The sequence below is a fragment of the Pseudopipra pipra genome, chromosome 2 (assembly GCF_036250125.1).
Source record: "Pseudopipra pipra isolate bDixPip1 chromosome 2, bDixPip1.hap1, whole genome shotgun sequence".
Taxonomy (NCBI): Eukaryota; Metazoa; Chordata; class Aves; order Passeriformes; family Pipridae; genus Pseudopipra; species Pseudopipra pipra.
Window position 1 is genome coordinate 102,663,331 of NC_087550.1, and position 20,634 is coordinate 102,683,964.

Consider the following 20,634-nt stretch of genomic DNA (forward strand, 5'->3'; position numbering starts at 1 on the left):
TCTCCAAGTATGCCTTTGCGTGATAGAGGTAGCCGACAGTAGGGAACTATGTGTGATGGGGTCATAATTCAGCTGAGCTGACCCTTGCAAATACCATGTGAGCAACAGTAAGCATATGGATTACATTAGTCCAGGGGGGCCCTTGATTTAAAGAGCATGAAGAAGTTGGAGAGAGGGATCTACTTTCAAAGTTGAGACAGGATCAAGAACTGAAGAAAAGCCATGATGCTGAAATTGCACATTCAGCTTTTTCCTGTTTCAAGATTTATCAAATTCTTCTTAAATTTCTGCTTTAACTTATTTTTCAACAATGTTATTGAAACTCCTTTTTTATTATCATAACATTTTGCTATATGCCTGCAGTTAAGCACTGTGAATGACAAATGTAGCTTGGAAATGAAGCAAACCCTGCATATTTCAGGTGACCGTGCACCTTATAAGTATGCTCATGGTGTGATTATTTTGGCTCAGCTTCGGAAATCAGTTGATGGAGGGGAAATAATTTCTTTCTGAAGACTACAGTTTTCTGTGGATGGCTGAGAAGCCTGAACCAGCTGCCTCTTCAGAGTGAGAGTAAAGGGCTCATGGGATGTAAAGACCAAAGTGCATAAAAGAGAGGTACCAAGGGATAGATATTACATTTCAGTGGAGCAGAAGTCCTGCTGTGAGCTTAATCAATAGCAATATAGAAATGGCATCTTGACTTTAGTCCTGTGTTGCTAGTTTTTTTAGTAGAATTTACTTCAACCTTTAGGAAAATATTATTTTTCTTGTCAGAACCTCCAAGGTAATCAGCCTTGGTGAGTTACTGAATCACTGGTTGTTCAGAGTGTGCCAAACATCTCTAGTCATATCACAAACTTACTAATTACGTCCACATCCAACTCTGCCTCCATAGTGCGGTCAGCTGAATAACGAAGGAAAACAACTGTATTTCTGGGTGAGCACAGGACGAGGTAACACTTAGAGCTAATGCTGCTGTGGTCTTGACTCCACAGCTCAGGGGAATCACAGGCTTACTGTGAGAGGCTCAAGTCTTGGGATGCTGTGAGGACTTGGCCAGTTTATGGGGAAATAGCAGCGGGGCTGCCTCTGCTCTGGGTTGCTGCTGCCAGCCCATGCTGTTCCACACCTCTGGTGGGCAGACACCTTTACAGGTGGTGACTGCATCTATTTTTACTTCTACAACAGCTTTTAGAGTTGGTGGATTTAACTCTGTGTTTCTTTCTTCTTGATGGCCTCTAAAAGCTCCTTCTCCTCGGAATGTTTCTCACTTGCCAAAGTCAGCATTTTGTCAGCTTTGTATCAGTCTGTGAACTGTACTTAAGTTTTCCTCAGAGCTTTCACCGGATGCTCCTCTGGTGCAGCGGTGCTTTTATCTGAGGTCCCTATGGTGACTATAAATAAAGATGAACAGAAGGCAAGTTTAAATAATGTGAATACACCATTATCTCCGATTTATGATCTTTTAACCCAAATTCCAGCCCATACCTCTCCGCACTGCAAACCATTTTGAATTGATGTTTTCAGTAAGACATTGTAAGTTGCAGTATGAAATGTTTTATTAGAATCATCAATTCATACTGCTTTCATATTAAAAAAAAAAAGAAAGTAATTAAAATTTTGCCTCATTTATGTAAAGAGTGCTTGGAAAGATTATGTATAGAAACAGGCTTATACAAAGACTAGGAGGGTTTTTTTTGGATAATATGTTATTTTGAAGTGTTGTACTTTTGTGTGTATCTTCACTGACACCCTCTTAATCTCTAGTAGCACTTGTCACCTTTTATCAAGTCTAAAGTAGCTGGCTTGGATTTAAGGATAATTTTATCTGTATCAGTTTCTCAATTTCTTTGGACCATAAGTATTTAATATGCTGCAAGCTATTGTAAAGACTTAGGACATGGGCAAGGCCTTACCTGTCTGCTAACTTCCCATGGCATGCTGTAGTTATGGTTTTTCTGCCTTTTTTGTTTATTACTTTTAATTTTTGTTGTTTTTTAAAAAATTTTTAGGTGTGTTTTTTGTGTCATCCTCATCATCATTCCCTCACCTCAAGTGATAGTGTAATAGAACAAATAACCTGTAGCTTGTTGAAATACCTACTGTAGTTTATTTCTGGGCTTGTAGAGAACAGAATTCAGTGGCCTGAGTAAGTTTTCCCTATCCTTTGTTCCTAACTTGATAGTAAACTTAAGTCATTGAGGAGGAATGGCATAAAGATGGCCTCAAAACTTTTGAGCAGATCCAGGGCTGTACAGAGAAAATTGGTGTAACTTGGACTTGCAAGAATCATGGTAGGAAGGCAATAGCTATGTAGCTGTTTTGCAGGGACACATATTTCAGATAGGAAATAACTTTGGGTGCTCATGAATAATGTTCCACTGAAACCAAAGGTTTATCCTCATCTCATATAAGCATTGTTGTTGTTGGTTTTTTAATGGAAATAATACTTTATTACTGTTGGCTTTTAAGCCTACAGAAGTCATTTATCACAGCTGCTTTCTGTGGGAGATTTAGTAACATATTTATGTTAATAGGAATTACAGATGAACAGTGTAGAACAACTATAACTTTAGGATTTTATCCAACATCAGCTAACTATCTGCAGTGTTGGCCAATTAGATCAACATTCCTTTATTTAAATTACTCTATTTCAGTACCTTCCTGTCCAGTAATGAAGGCATATCTTCAATCCTGTCTGTACTGTATAAGGGGATTTGAAAACAGTGGAACTGGAAGAAAACTCTGTATATCTTGGCTGAAAAAACTGATGTTCCTAGTCACTTTTCCCAGAGTCAAAATTTTAAGCCTGTTGGTTTTGTAAATTCACACTGGTTTGTGCTGGACTTTTGTTTCTGGAGACCTTGGGATGTGTTTTTCCCACCGGTTCCATGCTGGCAGCTTTGGCAGGCACTGAAAATTTATGGGTGAAGGAAAAGCATTCAAGTGAAGTGGAATAGGTAGGCAGCTGTTAACATTATCAAATTGAAATATCCTGAGTACAGTGCAACTCTGAAGATTAAAATCTCACTGTGTTATGTGAGCTCAGAATTCAGCTGTCAGTTTAGTAGCCATCATTACCATTAGATGTTATTGATTTGGTGAAATCGTGGAAATGAAGCACTGTGAGGGATGATGGGTGGGTCACCCTGCCCAGTCACAGGCATCTGGTGGTGTTGGAAAGCAAAGATATTATTCTTTTTAACATATTATATGTTCTGCTCTCCAAATGTTACTTGATACTTCATAATTCCTTGAAGCTTTTTGGCCATTTATCATCCCGAATTGCAAGTGAAAACTGGGACACAGTTCAAGAAGTTGTCTCTACTAACATGCCTTCACGTTCTGCTGAATCCATGGAGAGCCACGAGTGTGGGGTATGCTCAGGCTGGGTTTGTAACCATCATGCCCATGCTGGTGTGTGGTGCTGAGGCCAAGAGATGGGGCAGGATTCCTGTCTGTCCTGCTGAGACCTCTCAGCCTCCTGAGCAGGCTGGCCATGTGCAAGCTCTGTGCTGGGAGGTGGTCCAGGCATCCCCCCACTACCAGCATCTTTGGGTAAAGCAGAGATACAGGTTTGCTTATCTCCTCTTACCAAGTTGTTTGGAGAAAATATTCGGCCCACTGAGGAATTCCTTTACTCTCTAAAATTATGTGAGGAATTTCAAGTGCTGGCAGGGCACCTGGAGTTTTACAGGAAGAAACATTTTTGTTATATAAATAAATTACCCCCAAAAAAAGTAAGATTTTGCTTTTAGCATCCTGCTGTTTGTATATCTGATGGTATTCTCCCAAACAACCATTTTATATTAAACCAAAGGATACTTGTTAGCTTGCATTTACAATCACTGTGCTAGAAGAGGGTGGTTTTTTTGATCATCTCCATGATTTTGGCTGCAGAATAACATACCTGGTATAAGCAGTGCAATAAGTACTGAAGAAGGCTGTAACAGTAATGAAACTGAAAGTGTTCCATAACATGAAAGATTTTGCCATCTGCCACTTTAATATAAGTGGATTATCTTCCTGTCATGAAAATTATATATTAAATCTAAGATGGCCAGACAAAATAAATTATGATTTAAGAAGTGGTGGAAAAGTAGCACAGTTAAAATTGAATTTGAGGAGTAGTTGATGGATGCTATAAAATCCTTTCCAAAGAGGTTTTTGGGAGAGTATCTTAATTAAAATATGTTGTAATAATTTTTTAACTTGGCTTCACATTTATCATAAAAACAACAATAAAAAGAAGCTAAGAACTCAATGTCTGTATCTGTAGTGGAATTCACGTAGCCCTTTCTAGCTTCCGTTAATCTGGTTTTGTGGAAGTTGAAGCATTAAAACAGATTGTTAATGCTTCCATCTGGGTCCTATTCTTTCCTTGCGAATGAGCTGAACATTGCAGCAATTTGTTTGTATTTACTGCCTTTCTCCTCAACCTTATCACCAGCTCTCAGATAGCTCAGGGAAAGAAAAAGCTTATCAAAACTTCAGGGCTGCACAGTGCTGAGAAAGCAGTCAGCACACTAAGACCCTGGCAGCTTGTTGCATTTGCATCCCTGTGGGTTTTTTCCTGTCTTACCATTTTCAGTTTTTGTAACAAGCAATAAAAAGAATTGATGATTCAGTGTGGGATGCAGAAGACTCACAGAAACTGGAATTGAGATGTCTTGACTTCTCAGAAATTGGCTTTAAGCACAAAAATATGAATGTTTAGAAAGGAGCAAAATACCTATTAAATGAACTTATGTAGAGATGATAGAAGATTGCAATGGGCACATACGGAGTGTTAAGTATATGTAGTATCCCTCTTTTTTTTACAGATAAGCTATTCTCAATACTTTTTTTACAAAGCTAAGCAGTGGCACTGTGTAGGTAATGATTATAGGCTACTTCAGTGAATGCACAGAGATAATTTCATTTCTGTGAGTAGTTCCATTGACTACAATGGGACTATTTCCATATGTAAAGTTAACCTGGAGCACAAGTGTGGGCAAAATTGAATTGTGTGAAAGACTGAATATATATTTCACCTCTTACAAAAAGCATCTCAGGTAACAGAAATATGAAAGGTCCATGTAGACCTTGTGTTCTGGAAGATCAGTTATGGATTATCTTGAAATGAGAGTGTGAAATCTACATATAATCCAGCATTGCAAAACAACAGAACTGGAAATGTAAGCAAAGACCCAGTTGTTAAGATGCTGTGTTCTTTTACAGTTACGAAAATCTTTTATCTAAGGCTTTCAAACACTTAGTGCTTAAGTGAGTGTTACATATTCTTTTAGAAAGGTGCTGTTAAGTATCATCACATGGAGCAGTGAGGAGATTATGAATGTCTGGTCAAGGCTCATGTGATGAAATAATGAGCATTTGCAATTCCTAATGCTGTCCTTAATGATGAGGAATTATCTGTCCTAATGCTCAGTGTTGGCCATAGGCCACAGGTTGGGCTCTGGCTGTGGCTGTTGCACAGAAAATTCATTGGCCAGTTTTACCTTTTGCCTGGAAGAATGTGAAGACTATGGCTCTTCCCAGAAAATTCAAGACTGTGCTGAGGAAAAAGTAGATACTGTCTGTTAATAACACACTGGTCTCTGCAAAGAGAATCTAATCTCTTCAGGAGGTTTGGAATAGGGCACTGTCTTGCTCTTTTCTATGGTCGCTTAACTCTGCTTCCCAAAATCAAGATACTCTTAGGCCTGGTCTGCAGCCTCTGTTTGCACTGCTGGTAGTGCAGATGAGCAGGATATTCTTTGCTCATCTACTGTAACCCTGGGTGTGTTCCCAACCGTACCAGCCAGCACAGCAGCACTTAGAGTGTCAATAGCTTATTCTGTTCTGTGGACGTGAGTGAGACATCCCCATTGAAGCACTTCTCCACTACTATAACTGAAATTTCCTTTGAAAGACCGTATTGTATAATGTATAATCTTTCAGTTTTATGTACCAATGGTGAAGTATTTAAATATAAATGTGCTAAGTTTCCAATATGTGGGAAAATTCTAAGACATTTCTGTGGTGGAAGGAGGTAGTTTATGGCTGTGTTTCTGAATGAGATTAGTTGCCCAGAGACTATACTAAGCATGGTATTAAAAGAACTAAAGAGAACCCACCTCAGCTGCTCCTGGTGGATCACCTTTTCCTTGTATGCCGCTGCAGGAGCTTGGACCAGAGTACTGTTGAGCCAGGCTCACTCTGCCCATACTAGAAGGCTACTACTACTGGCTTTCACCCCATATCCAAATCAGTGAAGGGAAGGAAATCTGCAAGGAATCCCTCTGCCAAAAGAAAAACCACCAGTTTTTTTTCCTTTAGAATCTGTGTCGGGACAATGTGGGGAGACATCAGCTTGCAGATGTATTTGTAAAGCTTCTCAGAGAAGACTTTGTTGTGTTAGCTGCATCAGCAAACCTTTGCATTGATGCATGATACAGTTAACAAAACATTTTTGCCGGAATTAAAAAATTTTTGCCTGGGTTAAATGCTGTCTGTCCCTGAACAAAATCCCCTGCAGCAGCACACAGATCTGTTTTTACGCTTGGGCTCTTGTGTCAGAGTCATTGCCCTGAGAAGTGGAGGTCTTTCTAGGGGAGAGCTTGTAACTCTGACAGCAGATAATTCATGTATAGAGCTGGTTTCTGCGTGAGAGGGAAAGGTGACTTTGGGAAGAGCCGAGGCTCAGCATGCCCAGTGGCAGCGTACCCTTGGGGCAGGCTCAATCTGCAGGCTCCTAGTGATGCAAACACCTTTTTTTTTTTGGTACTTTCCTCCGAGCAAAGTATTCAGAAATGGCCTGTCCCACATGCCACTAGGTGGCACTTTAGGGACATGTCAGTCGCTCGGTTTCATTCATTATGCATGAGCTGCATCACCAGAACTAGTTGTTTCTTTGGGGTTTTTCCCCCTTTTTTTTTTTTTTTTATTTTTTTTTTTTTTGTCAGATATTTCTTTATTTTTACCAGTCCCTGCTCCGCTGGCTGCTGAGCTTTGCCATCCTCCATCCTGGCAGCAGGGAGAAGTGGCCAGACCAGTGACCCAGCCTCAGGCAGCGGGTACCGCAGCCCTGCAGCACAGCTGCCACAGCCACATCACAGCCCTCAGCTCACAAAAAATGTGTCTTGCATCACTAGGAACGGCGATACCAAACTGTTGGAAATTTTGGCATCATCCCTGCAATTTATGTTTGCTTTTACCAGGGTGCAAAGTTTACCCTTTTTTTCTTTTTTTCAGTTCTCTTCAGTTTAAAGCAGTGTTCTTCTGCAATGACACCATTAAAAAAAAAATAAAAAGAAATAAAAAAAAAAGGGAAGAGAGGAAGAAGAAGAAAGGGTGTTTTTGCTAAAGTTTGAGGTTTGGGTTTTGGTATTTTTTCTTCCCCCCCAGGCCCTTTATCTTACCATGACTTTTTCCGCTTGTTTGCAACTGACATTGTAGAGTACTGGTCTATTCAATTACTCCTACAGCGTTTGAACACACTGGTTCTTCAAAAGCTGCATTTTTTTATCTATACATAAATAACATGGGGTTGGTCTCATTTATTTTTTTTAATTCATTATGTGAAATAAGTCAGAGTGTGTGCACCAGAAACTTCCAGCCTGGCCAGGTTAGGGAGAGTTCTAGGACTTCCTGTCCAAGAAGGGTCGTTAGGAGCTGTCTCTCATGTACCTTGTCACTGTTGTGGGTTGTGCAGCAAAGCTATACCATGAGGAATTTATAGTATGCATATTACATGGCTCTCTGAAAGGCTGGGTTTACTCTTGCTGTCCTTAAGTGAATGAAAGATTTGTCAAAGTGATGTGGACCAAATTTACGATGTGGTTCTGTTTGTTATTTGAGCTTTTCTATCCCCGAAGCATTCACGAAAGCCTTGCAGACTTTGCCAGGCTGCTGTTACCAGTGCTTAGAGCCTTCATTTCTTTCAAACACAGAAAAAGTGGTTGTAGAAATCAGAGAGGTTATGGGCTACTCAGCTTTGCTGATATAAAAAATGCTCTGTTGCATTCAATGGACTTTTTTTATAGACAGAAAAAAAGGTTGGTTTTTTACCATTTCACTCTCATTGGACCAGAAATCTACAGTTAGAGAGGAAGCTCTTCAATACATAAACAGCTTTTCAGAATTCAAATGTTAGTATTCAGTAGTTATTAAAATTTTTAAAAATCAAGATATTATTCAGATACTGGAATATTACAGTGTGAGGGGTTTTGGGGTTTTTTAACCATCAAGTAACACTACAGATGTACCACACTTAAAAGAGGGTGGGAGAGAGATCTTGTCAGTCAAAATACCTTTTCCCTCTCCCCTGGGGGATTTCACATGTGTTTTAAAAAAATAAATTCCAAATTTCCCTCCTCTGTGCACATGTTTGACACCATATGGTTGGAGAACAGCAGTAACCTGACAGAACCACATTTTCCCTGTACCTTCCTGTACAGCTCTTATTCTGTCTGTTATGGAAAAAATGAAAGTCGTATGAAAAAATTCCTCCTTTTTAAATATACCAAAATCTGTGCTTTTTGTCATTTTTGTATAACTTACAGTTGAGCACTGGTAAACTTGTGACTGCTACAGAGCTTGGCGGGCCTATGCAGAAACCTCTTGGCAACAGTGAGTTAGGTTCTTCAGTGCGCAACAAGTTATTATGGCTAAAATTCTGGTCCCTTCAAAGTTTGAGGTTTGCCTCAGGCTTGGTTTTTCACTTGTATAGAAATGAGCCTTTCTTGTGGAGGGAGCAGAATGGCAGGTTGCCCCTTCTGCCTGGGGGCTCTTGCCAGTGTGGCTCCAACTTGGCAGAAGCTGGGAAAGAGGAGAAGAGGCTGTCTGCTGGTGCCAAGTGCCCTCAGCCTTCTGCTTCTACCTGCCTTCCCCATCTTGGAGAGCATGTCTGTACTTTCTGGACAGAAAACAACTGCACTATGTTTATACCATGTTTGCTGCCATGTGCCCAGGGACAGGCAACTCCAAATCCTGCCACCCTTCCCTACGCTGTGCCCTGTCAAAAGATGCAGAGAGGTTTCACAAAAGGCAAAGCAAGGGATTAACCCTCTGTTTTAATTTGCTGCTCAGTCAGATATGTTGGCGGGAGGATGTTTTGTTTTGCAGATGTGTAGACCTGGGTGGTGAGTGTTCATCCCAGTTTCTGTTTGAAACGTGAGAAGGGAGGAGGGAAGATTTATTTGTCTGCTTTTATGACTCGTGTTTTCAGTAACTTTGCTGGAATTTTTGGTATGATTCATGCTTTCTCACTTCAGCCTTGCAAACTTCAAAGACAGAGGTTTACTCCAGTGAATTTTCATCGGTTTCAGGTGATAATAAGGTGACAGGGTGCATCCAAGATCTTTCTAGCTTTTATCCACCCTCCTTAGTTTTTCTCTAAGTATCTAGGCCATATGGGTAACTCTAGAAGAAATTGTGAGTATTAGATTGTTTACATTCATCAGTTTCTAATGCTTCACAAAGTTTTCTTCTGTTTTCCAAGCACAGTAAAATGCAAGAAAATGGTTTCATTAAAAATCTGCAAAAGACATATGTCATCCATTCAGCTGTCACCCGAGATCTCCATTTTCCCTACTGTTGAATTGTTAAAGTAACTTTTCTTTTGTGTGTAACATTTCCTTTCATTGACTTTATTGTATGTGACTGGGTGTAGCACTGACTGATTTGTTGTTGCAGACAGAGCAACCATCTGAGGTTGATTTACATCCTCAGATGAATAGACCCCCATCGCAGGCAGAAGAAAACAGTTCAGCAAAAAAGGTGAGACCTGCACACATTGTGTACCATTATGGAGTGATTTGCCTTCATCAACAGATGTGGTTGTTTTAAGTTTTAAAGCAATTAAACAGAGGGTTAGGGTTATGTTTTCACATGTTTACCTTCTGTGGAGGTCAAGACGCTGGAGAGAACTGGGATCGTGTGTGACATCAACTTGGATAAATCATTAAGAAGCTCTTAGTCCATACACATTGATGCATGTGCTTTGAGAGAGGCAGCTTGCCATTTATTTCAAAATCAATAGGAGAGCCTTAGGGAGCCTTGTGGAGCCTTAGGGAAGACAAAAAAAGAGTTTGATTGTACTCGACCCTTGTCTCGCTGTAGTTCTTGCACTTCTTGGTTTCAGTTATTGAGGATTTAATTTTGATGTAAACACACCTGTTTGCTAGAGGTCAGGATCTGCCACTAAATGTACATAGACTGGGAGATATTTGCTCAAGATGTGCAGTTTCTAATATGTTTTTGTATGAGCATATCATTGTATAAAGTAAGCACTGAAATTGCAATGGCACTCTTCAAAAAGGGCCTTGCTTAGGGATGGACTGGCCTTAGCAGTGGCTGTGAGCATTTCCCCTCTCCTGGTCATGCTCCCACCACCTCCTTCCACCAGCTCCAGACAGAACAGGTTTTGATAGGGGGCAAATGCAGATTCTCGTCCCTCTGGCCCCTCCTGCAGCCAGGGAGCACCTGCAAGACCTTTGCTTAGCCCAGCCAAGAACTGTTTGCAGGTGCTGTGTGTAGTGTGTACCTTGCCCAGGGAGCACCATCACCCTTCTTACTCTAAAGGGAGGCACAGACAAATGTCCAGTGTCATCATTTTCTGTATGTGATAGGGCTTTCCAGGCAGTGTCCTCGTTCTTGTAGTGTTCATCACATGCTACTTCTAGCCTGTCCCAGCTTCTTCCTTGCTCTGCTTTGTAGCCCTGCTGGGGAAATGAAGTCTTGGTAATCTACTTACTTCATGCTCACCCTTATCCCACCTGGATCTCAAAAATGCAGCGAAGCCCCAGGCTGTGGGGCGTGGGAGGCAGGTTGTTGTTGTGGTGCTGACCCACCTTCCAAAGCCTTGTGCAGCAACAGGCAGCCAAAGAAGCTGTGCAGAGGGATCTGCTTTTACGTATTGGATTATTGCTTACAGTATTGTGTTTGAAATGGCAGAGGGATTTATCCTGTGGATTTGGTAGGGTTTGGGCAGTTTAAGGTAGACTGGGATTGTGTGTCTAGCATCCCACCAGTTTATACTTGTAGAAGGCATACACAAGTTCCTCACTTGCCACATGTGGTGTTTGTAGGGACTTGTACATGTGCACAGGATTTCAGAGCATGGTATTACCAGAGACCTGTGCAGTCATGATGTGCTGATGTCCTGATCAGAACATCTCATAATATTTTTAGATCTTTTTTTCCAGTAATGACAGAACTGTTTTTTAATGTTGAAACCCTTTTTTCCTTATAATTCAAATTCCTTTAATAATTGCAATCCCTCTAATACTAATGATTGATGATCTTATGCTGGTTTCATTTTGTATCACTCATAGTGGTCTGTTCTTGTGTCAGGCTGCTTATTACTGTGTTGTTTTTTTTCTCATAATTGCTGTGTCATTAAATATTTCCCCATTTATTTTTTTCTTATTTTACTAACATTTGGTCAAAACTTAGTAATGCATGTACTCTAGCCCAGTAAACTGTTCAATAAGAAAATTTGGTCTCTGGTTTTGTCTGTGGTGCTAAAAAAATCTTTCTCAAGTCCCTTCAACTTTTGAGTCTTAGCTTTCTCATTCATGAAATGAGGCAGTAATAGTTATATCCCTTGTAAAACAAATCCAATAATAAAATACACTGAAAATGATATATTTATATTTCAGTTTTAAAACAGCTATAAGGCATTGAAATTGTTCTCATTGCTAAAGAAATGATGTCTTAATTTAAAATAATTAAAACTCTTCTTACCACTGAAGTCATAAAAATCCAAGACTCTGTTTGACCTAGAAAACCCACACTATTTATTTGATGTAATTTATCAAGAGAAATAACTGGCCTTCTATACTTCCAACATGTTAATTTTGCATGGATAATTTTATATATTTGTATTTCTAAGCTATCTTCAGTGTTGCTTCATGTAAGAGAGGAGGGGAGAAGGGAGAAACTCCACACCAGATGTGTGAGGCATTGAGATGGGATACAATTGATTGATTCATTATTGATTCTTACCAACTGAGCATAATCAAAATTAAATCTTGCTTTGGTTTTAATGCTTTTGGGTCAACTGGGGGCCAGTATATATATTTATACCCCTCCCTCCACCTTTGCCCATTGCACACAGAGCTACACAATACAATCCCGATGAAGACAAAACACTGGTATAATCATTTAATTCATTAAGGGACTACGAGAGTTATTGTTCCTTTTTCAAAGTCAGAAAAGTGAGAAGCTATTACCAGATTTGAATTAAGCTCTGTACCTCTTTAAATTATGAAATCTTTGTCCAGCTGTCAGCAATTTATGTGTCACAAATATTCCCCAGCCTAATGATGGGACACATATGGCCTGACTTAATGTTGCTGTGCTTCTTCCTTTCAGGAGGTTGTTCTTGCTCAGCCGCCCTCCAAACCTGCCCGCAGGAAGCTCCGGACAGAGGCACAAGGGCTGGAGACCCCTGAGCTTTCTCCCACTATAAATGTGACTTCTTCCCAGCCAGCAGCCAAGGCTCATCTCCCAGTTCAAAAGTAAAAACCTGTACTTAGCATGCCAAACTGCACCATGAGATCTGATGTGGCAGGGTTTCCTCTTTGCATAATTCTGTGCTTAATAGTTATGGTTTTGAGAGTGCTTCACTTCATACAGGTCTCTGAAATGTACATTGGTCTTCTCGAATGCAGACTAAGCCTGTAGTGACTGTTGGTGGTATTTGATTGATAGATAACCTCTTCAAAGGTGTCTTACTTCTGTACCTGGTAGACATGTCTGAAGAGCAAGCCTAGCTGTTCAGCCAGCATCTCTAACACAACTTTTATATGTGAGGGTGTATGTTTTTGCCTTGTGCACATCTTCTGGAATTTTGGTCCTTCATTTGGACAGATATGACCAAATAAATGCCCGGGAAACTCAGTCATGAAATGCTTGATGTTGGTTATATCCTTGTGATATTTTTTTATTGCAAGGCATATTGGAAATGAGCTTGCCAGTGGTGTGAGTTGAGCCACTTGTAATAATCCAGTAATGGCCAAACCCAACATGTGTTGTTTGCGCTCATAAATACAGCTGTCAAAGCTGTCAGCAGCAAAGACTTGTATGTGTATTTAATAGCAGTGGAGAAGGGGCTGTACAAATGGTAAACAAAGGCACTTGAAGCCCTATTGGATCTGTGCATCTCCCTCAACTGAAAGACTGTGCAAACATTATACCCCACTGTCACCCGGAGCCTTGCAAAGATATCTGATTCAGCTTGAAACAAAACCAAGCTGCCCAAAGCAATTGAGCATTTTTTGGCAAACTGTTTATCAGTAGACTGAATCTGTGCTGCATAATTGGAGATTAGAATAAGTAATAAGACTCCTAGGATGCTCTTAAAGTGCTATTTTGTGTTTTGGGAGTGCATATTCCATAGTGGTTCAGAGATAACAGCATTTGTTAACATCTCAATCCCGTCTTGTCTGTATCTTTCCTAAAATGTTTAAATGGCCACAGACATATATTGCCCTGCTTTTATTTTTTTTGCATCATCTATTACTTTATAGTCTATGGAGAGTAGTTTGAACCAAAATAGTGAAGCAGAAAACTGACAGTTCACTGGAAGATAACAGCATAAAGTCCTGTTGCTGTGCTGTGAAAAAGATTCTGTTGCAAAGATCAGTGCCATCAGCTCTGTTAAGACAGAAGAGCTAATGGGGACTGTGTGCCACTGCGGACTGTATTTAAATAGGGCATCTGGTTTAGATCAAATTTGGCATTAAAGAGCTCTTTTAGCCTCATGTAAAACTTTAAAATAATCTTTTTGGATGAGAGATTGGATATCGGAGCCAGTATATTCTGTATTTTCTTTCCTTTTCCTGTTGTTATCTCCATTTCTTGGAATAGGATGGTCCTTACATACAGAGCTGTCTCTTTTTGTACCTGTCTGCCTAGCTGTCATTTCCTCCAGATCAGTTACCACAGGCTATGAAGTAATAATAATGAGCATCAAAACAGATGAGGAAAGTCCATAAGCCATTCCTCTGTTCCTGTTTGTAATATCAGGCGGTTTGGGTGGAAATGACTGCTTTGAATGAAAGATTAATTTTTGAAGTAAAAAGCCATCAGAATCAGCAGTGCTCCAAAAATCTGAGACAGCGTTTTCATGCCTATGTCCTTTATTTCTGTATAGAATGATTTTTATATTTTGCAGTAGCCACTTCTGACTCTCTAAACTCTACAAGTGTCTGAAAACAGCTAGTGCAAAGATGCTACAATAACCACAGCTATGCAGGGATTGTTCTTAAGCTCAATGAGAATGAAGTGATTTTGAAATAATTGAGACAGCCTAAAATGTTTCTGTCATTCATGTTAACAGGTTGTGACTGTTTTACTTTCAAAAACTCTACCTGATTCAGGCATCTAATTTCCAGGGTTGCCTTTTTCTTCTCTTGAATCTGTAGTTTGTACCTTGTCTTTGAAGCATAGTCCAGTGTGTATAGAGTACAGTCATGCAAAATGGATGGCTGGTCTTCTGGCATCAGCCACTGTTGAGGTTCTTAATTGAAATGTTTTGTATCTATCTGTCTGGCAGACAGTCTTCCAAGCAGAAAAGGGCTATTCAGACTGCCATACGAAAGAACAAAGAAGCCAATGCTGTGCTCGCCAGGTTGAACAGTGAGCTCCAGCAGCAGCTGAAGGTAAGGAATGCATTGCAAATCAGTGACAAAACTCCTTGTAATCAGTTATGTGTCACCTCCAGCAGAGAATCTTGTTCATCCTCTCAGATGAGACCTATTTCATTCCTTCCTGCTTTCAAGAAGGGAATAACTGTATTGTATATGTGGGTAGGATGGTGCTCGCTGTGAAAAATTACAACCTATGAGCCTACAGCTCCACTGGCAGCATAAGTCTAAAGAATGAACTTCATCTTTCTGAAAAGTTTGATGTGATTGTGTCACCTGCTGCAGAAGACCAACTCAAGCCAAGCTTTCTTGTCTTCTGATCAGTTGTGCTACATAATTGTCTCCTGGAGTCAGGCATTTGAGATGCATGGACCATGTTTTATGTGAGCATCTAACACTGATTTTTAATGTCTGCTGACTTGTCCTTTAATGTGTTCCCAAGGGGCTGTTTTCTTATAAATATCAGTTCTTCATTTTTCCATTGTCTTAGTCCAAATGTAGTACAGACTTCAGGTTTTTATCTCCTACAGCTTTTTCTTCCTTGCATGTTATGAACATGCTTGTCTGGAAAGGGTGGTGAACCTGCAGATGCACTTTTTTTTTTCGGTCAGGGGGGAAGTTTGATTGCATGTTCAACTTTGCATAACGTAATTTCTTAACTGCTTTTCAAGGATCTCCCAAGAGAGATTGAGGGTGGATGCTCTGCACTGAAATCAGAGCAAAATATAGAACAGTAATTGAAATAAGCATAGAGATGAAAGCTTTTAATGACAGCACATTGCCATCATTCCTTGACTCAGGTCTTACCTGCTCCCATCTTCAGCCGGCCAGTGCTATTACCTGTGTTTTACAGCAGGAAAAGTCATAGAGGTTTGCCTAAGTTCACACAAGAGCTTGTCCTTTAAGCTGTGTTGCTGCCTGGAAACTTTCTGATAAAACAGGGCTCTGCTGTTTTTATGGAGACCAGAAGACTTGATGGGTACTCCTCAGGCACATCTTACACTGAGGATGGGGAAGGTTCAAGTGCACTCCCCTGCTGGGGCTCTGAGCCTGCCCAAATGGGGAACCAAAGCCTGGAGGAGGCATAGTTCAGCCCAGCTCCCACACTGGCAGGGAGCCCTTTGATGGGAGGTCAGCGAGAGCTGGGTGCCTCTCCATACAGGGGCACCCTTGAGACAAGGAGAGCTTTCCGAAAATCACCGGTCCCCAAAGCCTTCATGCTTAGTTTCTGACTGAGACTGATGATCTTCCTGCTGCAGCAGCCACAGGGGTAGATTGCAAAATCTAAGTCTTGTTCATTTCCCAGAGGAAAGAGGCTGGTTGTAGAACAAAATACTATCAAAAAGCAGTTTTGAAGGAAACCTTATTTCAAAATAGCCTGATTTTCTTTGGTAAAAGTGGCCATTTGAGGCTATCTTTGCTGCAGTCCCAGCTGTTCCACTGGCCAGTGGATGACTGCTCCTCTCCATGGTCACCCAAGCACATGGTTAAACCTCTGTGTTGCCCCCCTGTAAGGAGGAGGCAGCAGAAGCTGTTCAGGGGGGTCATATGGAATTGGTGCTGTGTTTTGAGACCACAAGGACAGTTACTTAAACAGCAGAGCCCCAAGTCTTGAGTCAATGCCAGTGGTTTGCCTGGCTGCCCTTCGCCAGAGCAGGGTGGTGCATTCGAGCATCCCAAAAGTTAGAACACACATCTCTCCCTCCTGCAGGAGGTTCACAAGGAACGAATTGCCTTGGAAACACAGCTGGAGCAGCTACGTCCTGTCACCGTCTTGTGACTTCCCGCACCGCTGTGCTGCAGCAAGAGCAGAGCACGTGTCCCGACAGCCTTGCAAGGAGAGGACCTGGGTGTGGCTGAGCAGGGTTTCTGCCAAGGCAGTGGGGAGGACCAGCCTTGTCAGGTCTCCCTTCACCCCACTACACGCTTTTGCCTTTGCAGGTGAGGAAGAGACAGAAAACAAATACCTGACTGCCAGATATTTCTGAGTGGGGGATGCTTTGCCTTCTTTCTTCCTTCTTCCCAGCCTAATGTGTAAAAGCAGTTTATCACTGAAATGAATAACCTAAGAGTATTTTATTTATGTAAAGAATTCCTGATTTATATGCATTTTGGCAGCACCTCCTGCCCTGCTCATTATGAGGTACAGCATTCCTGAATCCTTGCTTAAATTGAAAACTCATCTGCTGAGGTGTGCTTCTGGATGTCACTGATTCTTGTAGGATTGTATCATGGTAGAGTACCCCTGGGTTTAACATACCATAGGAATAAAACTCACAAGATGTACAGAATCTTTATCCTCAATCACATGTCAAATAATTATTTTCTTAGTACTGTTTATTATGCAATCATGGATGTATTTTAATGTTAGAGAACTTGTATTTTAGAAGTTCAAGGCATATGAGAGAACAGTAAAAAATGCTAAAATTTAGTTATTTTGGAAATTAGGAAAAATATCTTTTTTTGAACTACAGTTTTTTCTTATCACCAGTGTTTGATCACTTGCTTGCAACTGCCAGTGTCTGTGCATTCTTCTGGCGTATTTGAGATCACTGGTTTATAGCTTTTTTCTTCTCTTTTTTTTTTTTTTTTTTAAACCAACAGTGTGTTTCTAACAACAGGTTAAAAATCCATTCAGGGCATTTTTATAGAAGCTATTCTATGTGCATCTGTATTAGTCTGCTTTGTTGTCTTAATAGCTGCTGATATTTTTAAGGATGTGTACAAGAACTGTATTTCCAAAAGAAGAAAGATAGCAAAGTGCTATGTATGAGGCTATAAAATGTGTGATGGAAATAATTGCCTTTTACAGCAGGCTTTTGTTAAGGTTCCTTTGCACATCACTGGAGATGCTACTGATAGGATAAAGCTGCTAATGCCCATCTATTTTCTAAATGAAGAAGCAAAGATGAATTTTTAACCTGCGTTTGATCCAAGGCCAACTGAATCCCGTGGGGATTTTTCCATGGATGCACTGGTCAGTGGCTTTGGTCTCAGTTCTTGCAGTGGAAGCTGACTAACTAATATTGCTGTATTTTTTCAGCCAATACTCTTAGATTGCGTGAGTTCAGACATAATAATATCAGCCCTGCTCCCACCATGGGTATGATGTGCTTCACTGCAAGGGAATGTCGCCTACCTGTTATCCACCTTAAACATGACGCTGCACATGTTTCATATCCTGTTGCTCACTGACCTAATTTAAGTGTATGTGTTTGCCTGGCAGAAACAGTGCAAAAATTTTGTCACTGTCGTTGGTGTGACGCTTTCTCCCTGTAGCTATAGGATGGCCCTGGGGCTGAGAGGAAGGAGAAGCAGGTTTGAAGCAGCTGGGTAGCCTCTCTTCAGGGTGTATCATGGAATGGCTGCCATGGCATATCAGAGGGCACCAGAGCAGCCAAAAGTTTTGTTGGGAGATAAGAAGGGCATCAATGAGAATGTTTAAACTGATGAGGAAACAGTCTACTTTTGCTGGAAAGAATGTGGATGTGGAACATGAATCCAGAAGTCTGAAGGTGAAAATTGCCATTTGCAGAATTGTTACTGAAAGTGTTTTTGTGATACATTAGTTTTGATTCAACTAAACATCACTATGTTAACAAGCAACAACTGTTTTCTCTGGATTTGAGACTTCTCTTGTGTGACTATTGCATAGCTGAGGTCAGACAGTCATTCCTGGTCAGTGACAAAATGTGAGGAATGCAAACATTTCTAGGAAGCTGCAAAAGGGCCACTGCCCTCTTGCTCGTAGTGATATTTTTCCAGATTTATCATCATTTATTTAATTTGTTCGTAGTATTACTGAGTCATTCTGGAGATTTAGTGAGGCTAAGTTCTCTCTCTTTGCTTTTTAGTTCTTATGTTGTCATTTGGTTAATAAACCGTTACTATTTGGTAGAAAATAATCGTTTGGCACACTTGTTTTTTCTTATATGGGTGATATTTTAAGGAAAGCTTTTCAATTATTACAAAGAAGTGTGCATGGTGCATTTTTAAGGCAGTGGAGGACTTTTTCATGTTTGATAGGAGCTTCCTTTGGAATAATCTTGCATTTATTTCACTTGAGTTATTCATGGAGTAGATGCTGTTCTAAGGAATTATGGAAGAGTCTGCTTTATAGTGTCTTTTTCAAATGTCTCCCTTCTAAAATATGGAAAGTTTTTTCATTCACTGGAAATTATGATCCATGCTTAGCCAACAATGAAATACTTACTTGATTGTTACTTTACCACTGGACTTAATAAATAAAATATTTAACCATCTCTGCATTTTTAGAGTTGCAGTCAAATGCCCTGCTCAGCTTCAATGACTTTAATGTGAGTTGATTTGTATTCTTTTTGGTAAAATGTCAGCTATGATGGTGATACACTAGTTCACACAGAGAGTAAAGTGAAATATTCAAGGAGAAATGTTGGTGTGTTTTACATATGGTGCAGAAGTTACTCTTCTGTGTGTCTCAACAGTTAAGCATTTATGATAGCCCGTGCAAAATGAAAAAGTATGTCTAGTCTTGGGAAGCTTATTAGCATTTTGAAGAGAGGAGAAGGCATCATGAAGCTATAGACAGTGCTTCTGGCAGTTGCTCCGTGCAGCCATGCTCATGGCTACTGTTAGCAGGCCTTGGCTGGTCCAAGTTCACATCTAAATCCAGGATCACAGATTTTCTCAAAAATTATTTTTCCTTTAGAAAAATGTGGGGGTAGCAAAATCATAATTTCTTGCAGAAACCTTTGCTTTCTCAAACTTTGGATGGGAGATGCTCCTAAATTCAAAATCAAAAAGGGAGACCTCACAGGCACTTTGCTTGACCTGCAGGTGAGTGATCAGCTTTAAGCCCCTGACATGCCTGACCCAGAGCAGTAACTAGGGTCTGCCTGTCCCAGCTTCCAGCCTGACCAAGGAGAGAGAGCAGATTCCCATGCATAAGCTCTCACTGTCCTCAGTTCATGGTTTCTGTATGTACTGGGCAGAGAACATGCCCAGCAACAGAGAACAAATGGGAACAGGAGGTGGAGCTCGGCATCCTTGTATCTGAGAGGATGTGCTGACCGTGAGCCCCATGCCCCATTCCCAGTCTTCAACTGGACAATTAAATATTTCTATCTGGAGAACAGGACTAGGCAGAGTAGATAAGGATCTTCTTCAGTGTGGGTGTAAGTGTGCACTCGTGTCTTCCTTTTGATTTTGCATTTCTTTATGGATCTGTTAATGTTTATATCACCAGGAGGAAGAGAGCTTGTAAAAGTTGCTAGCTGGGGAATGGGGGATGTCCATTTCCCAGTACCTTCAGCCTTCAGCATACACAGTCCTTGACAAGAAAATACATGGGCTCATGAAGCTGCATATTTTATTGACTAAAGAGTACTTTTTCAGGAAAAAAAATAAATCTAAGTGATGCAGTGTCTTTGAGAAGAGATGATGTATTTTGAAGCTTTTTTCAGCTATCTTCATGATAATGTGCTATGAACATATGCATTATGTTTTACTCTGTTACTGATTTTTTGATATAAAAATTGTATTGCAAGCATTGTCATTGTTAATCTAAAAAAAATACCCCGAGGCTATTAAATATTTGAATTTTAATTTATAAATTGGTTAGCCAGATTTAAGTAATTTGTTTTCACAGCTGCAGACTATCCCCATGGTAAGCTGCAAAATGTATAGTGTTCTATACTATGCCCATCTAATTTTGGAAAATGTATGTGATATGAAGCTGGGTGCTACATTAAAATAAAAGCATCCAATAACATCAGACTGCCTTGCTTTTGTGGTTTATTTAACATGTTGATGGTGCTGACCTGCAAGGAGAGCAGAAACTGTGACTCGCTGTGGAAAAAGTACCGTGTTGAAATGGCTGACCTTCAACTATGAAAGATGAAATCACTTACATTGGGATTGTGTGTACACGATAGAGACAGAGAGAGACTTATTTAAAGTGAAATCATATTTCCTTAGGCTTCAGTTAAGTCAAAACTTCATCTTTACTGTGTCAAGCCTC

At 40.4% G+C, this 20,634-nt stretch overlaps 1 protein-coding gene across 4 annotated transcripts in view; it reads left to right on the forward strand.

Moving 5' to 3' along the window:
- REPS2 (RALBP1 associated Eps domain containing 2) overlaps positions 1-20,388 on the forward strand; it is a 95,749-nt gene extending 75,361 nt beyond the window's left edge. For 3 of the 4 annotated variants that reach the window (XM_064646680.1, XM_064646679.1, XM_064646682.1), the window contains exons 15-18: positions 9,679-9,762; positions 12,361-12,506; positions 14,546-14,651; positions 16,348-20,388. In XM_064646680.1, the coding sequence (XP_064502750.1) occupies positions 9,679-9,762; positions 12,361-12,506; positions 14,546-14,651; positions 16,348-16,416 (405 nt within the window). In that variant the 3' untranslated portion in view covers positions 16,417-20,388. The remainder of the gene's footprint in view (positions 1-9,678; positions 9,763-12,360; positions 12,507-14,545; positions 14,652-16,347) is intronic. The other variant, XM_064646681.1, reaches the window with a different exon arrangement.
- The last annotated feature ends 246 nt before the right edge of the window (positions 20,389-20,634 follow it).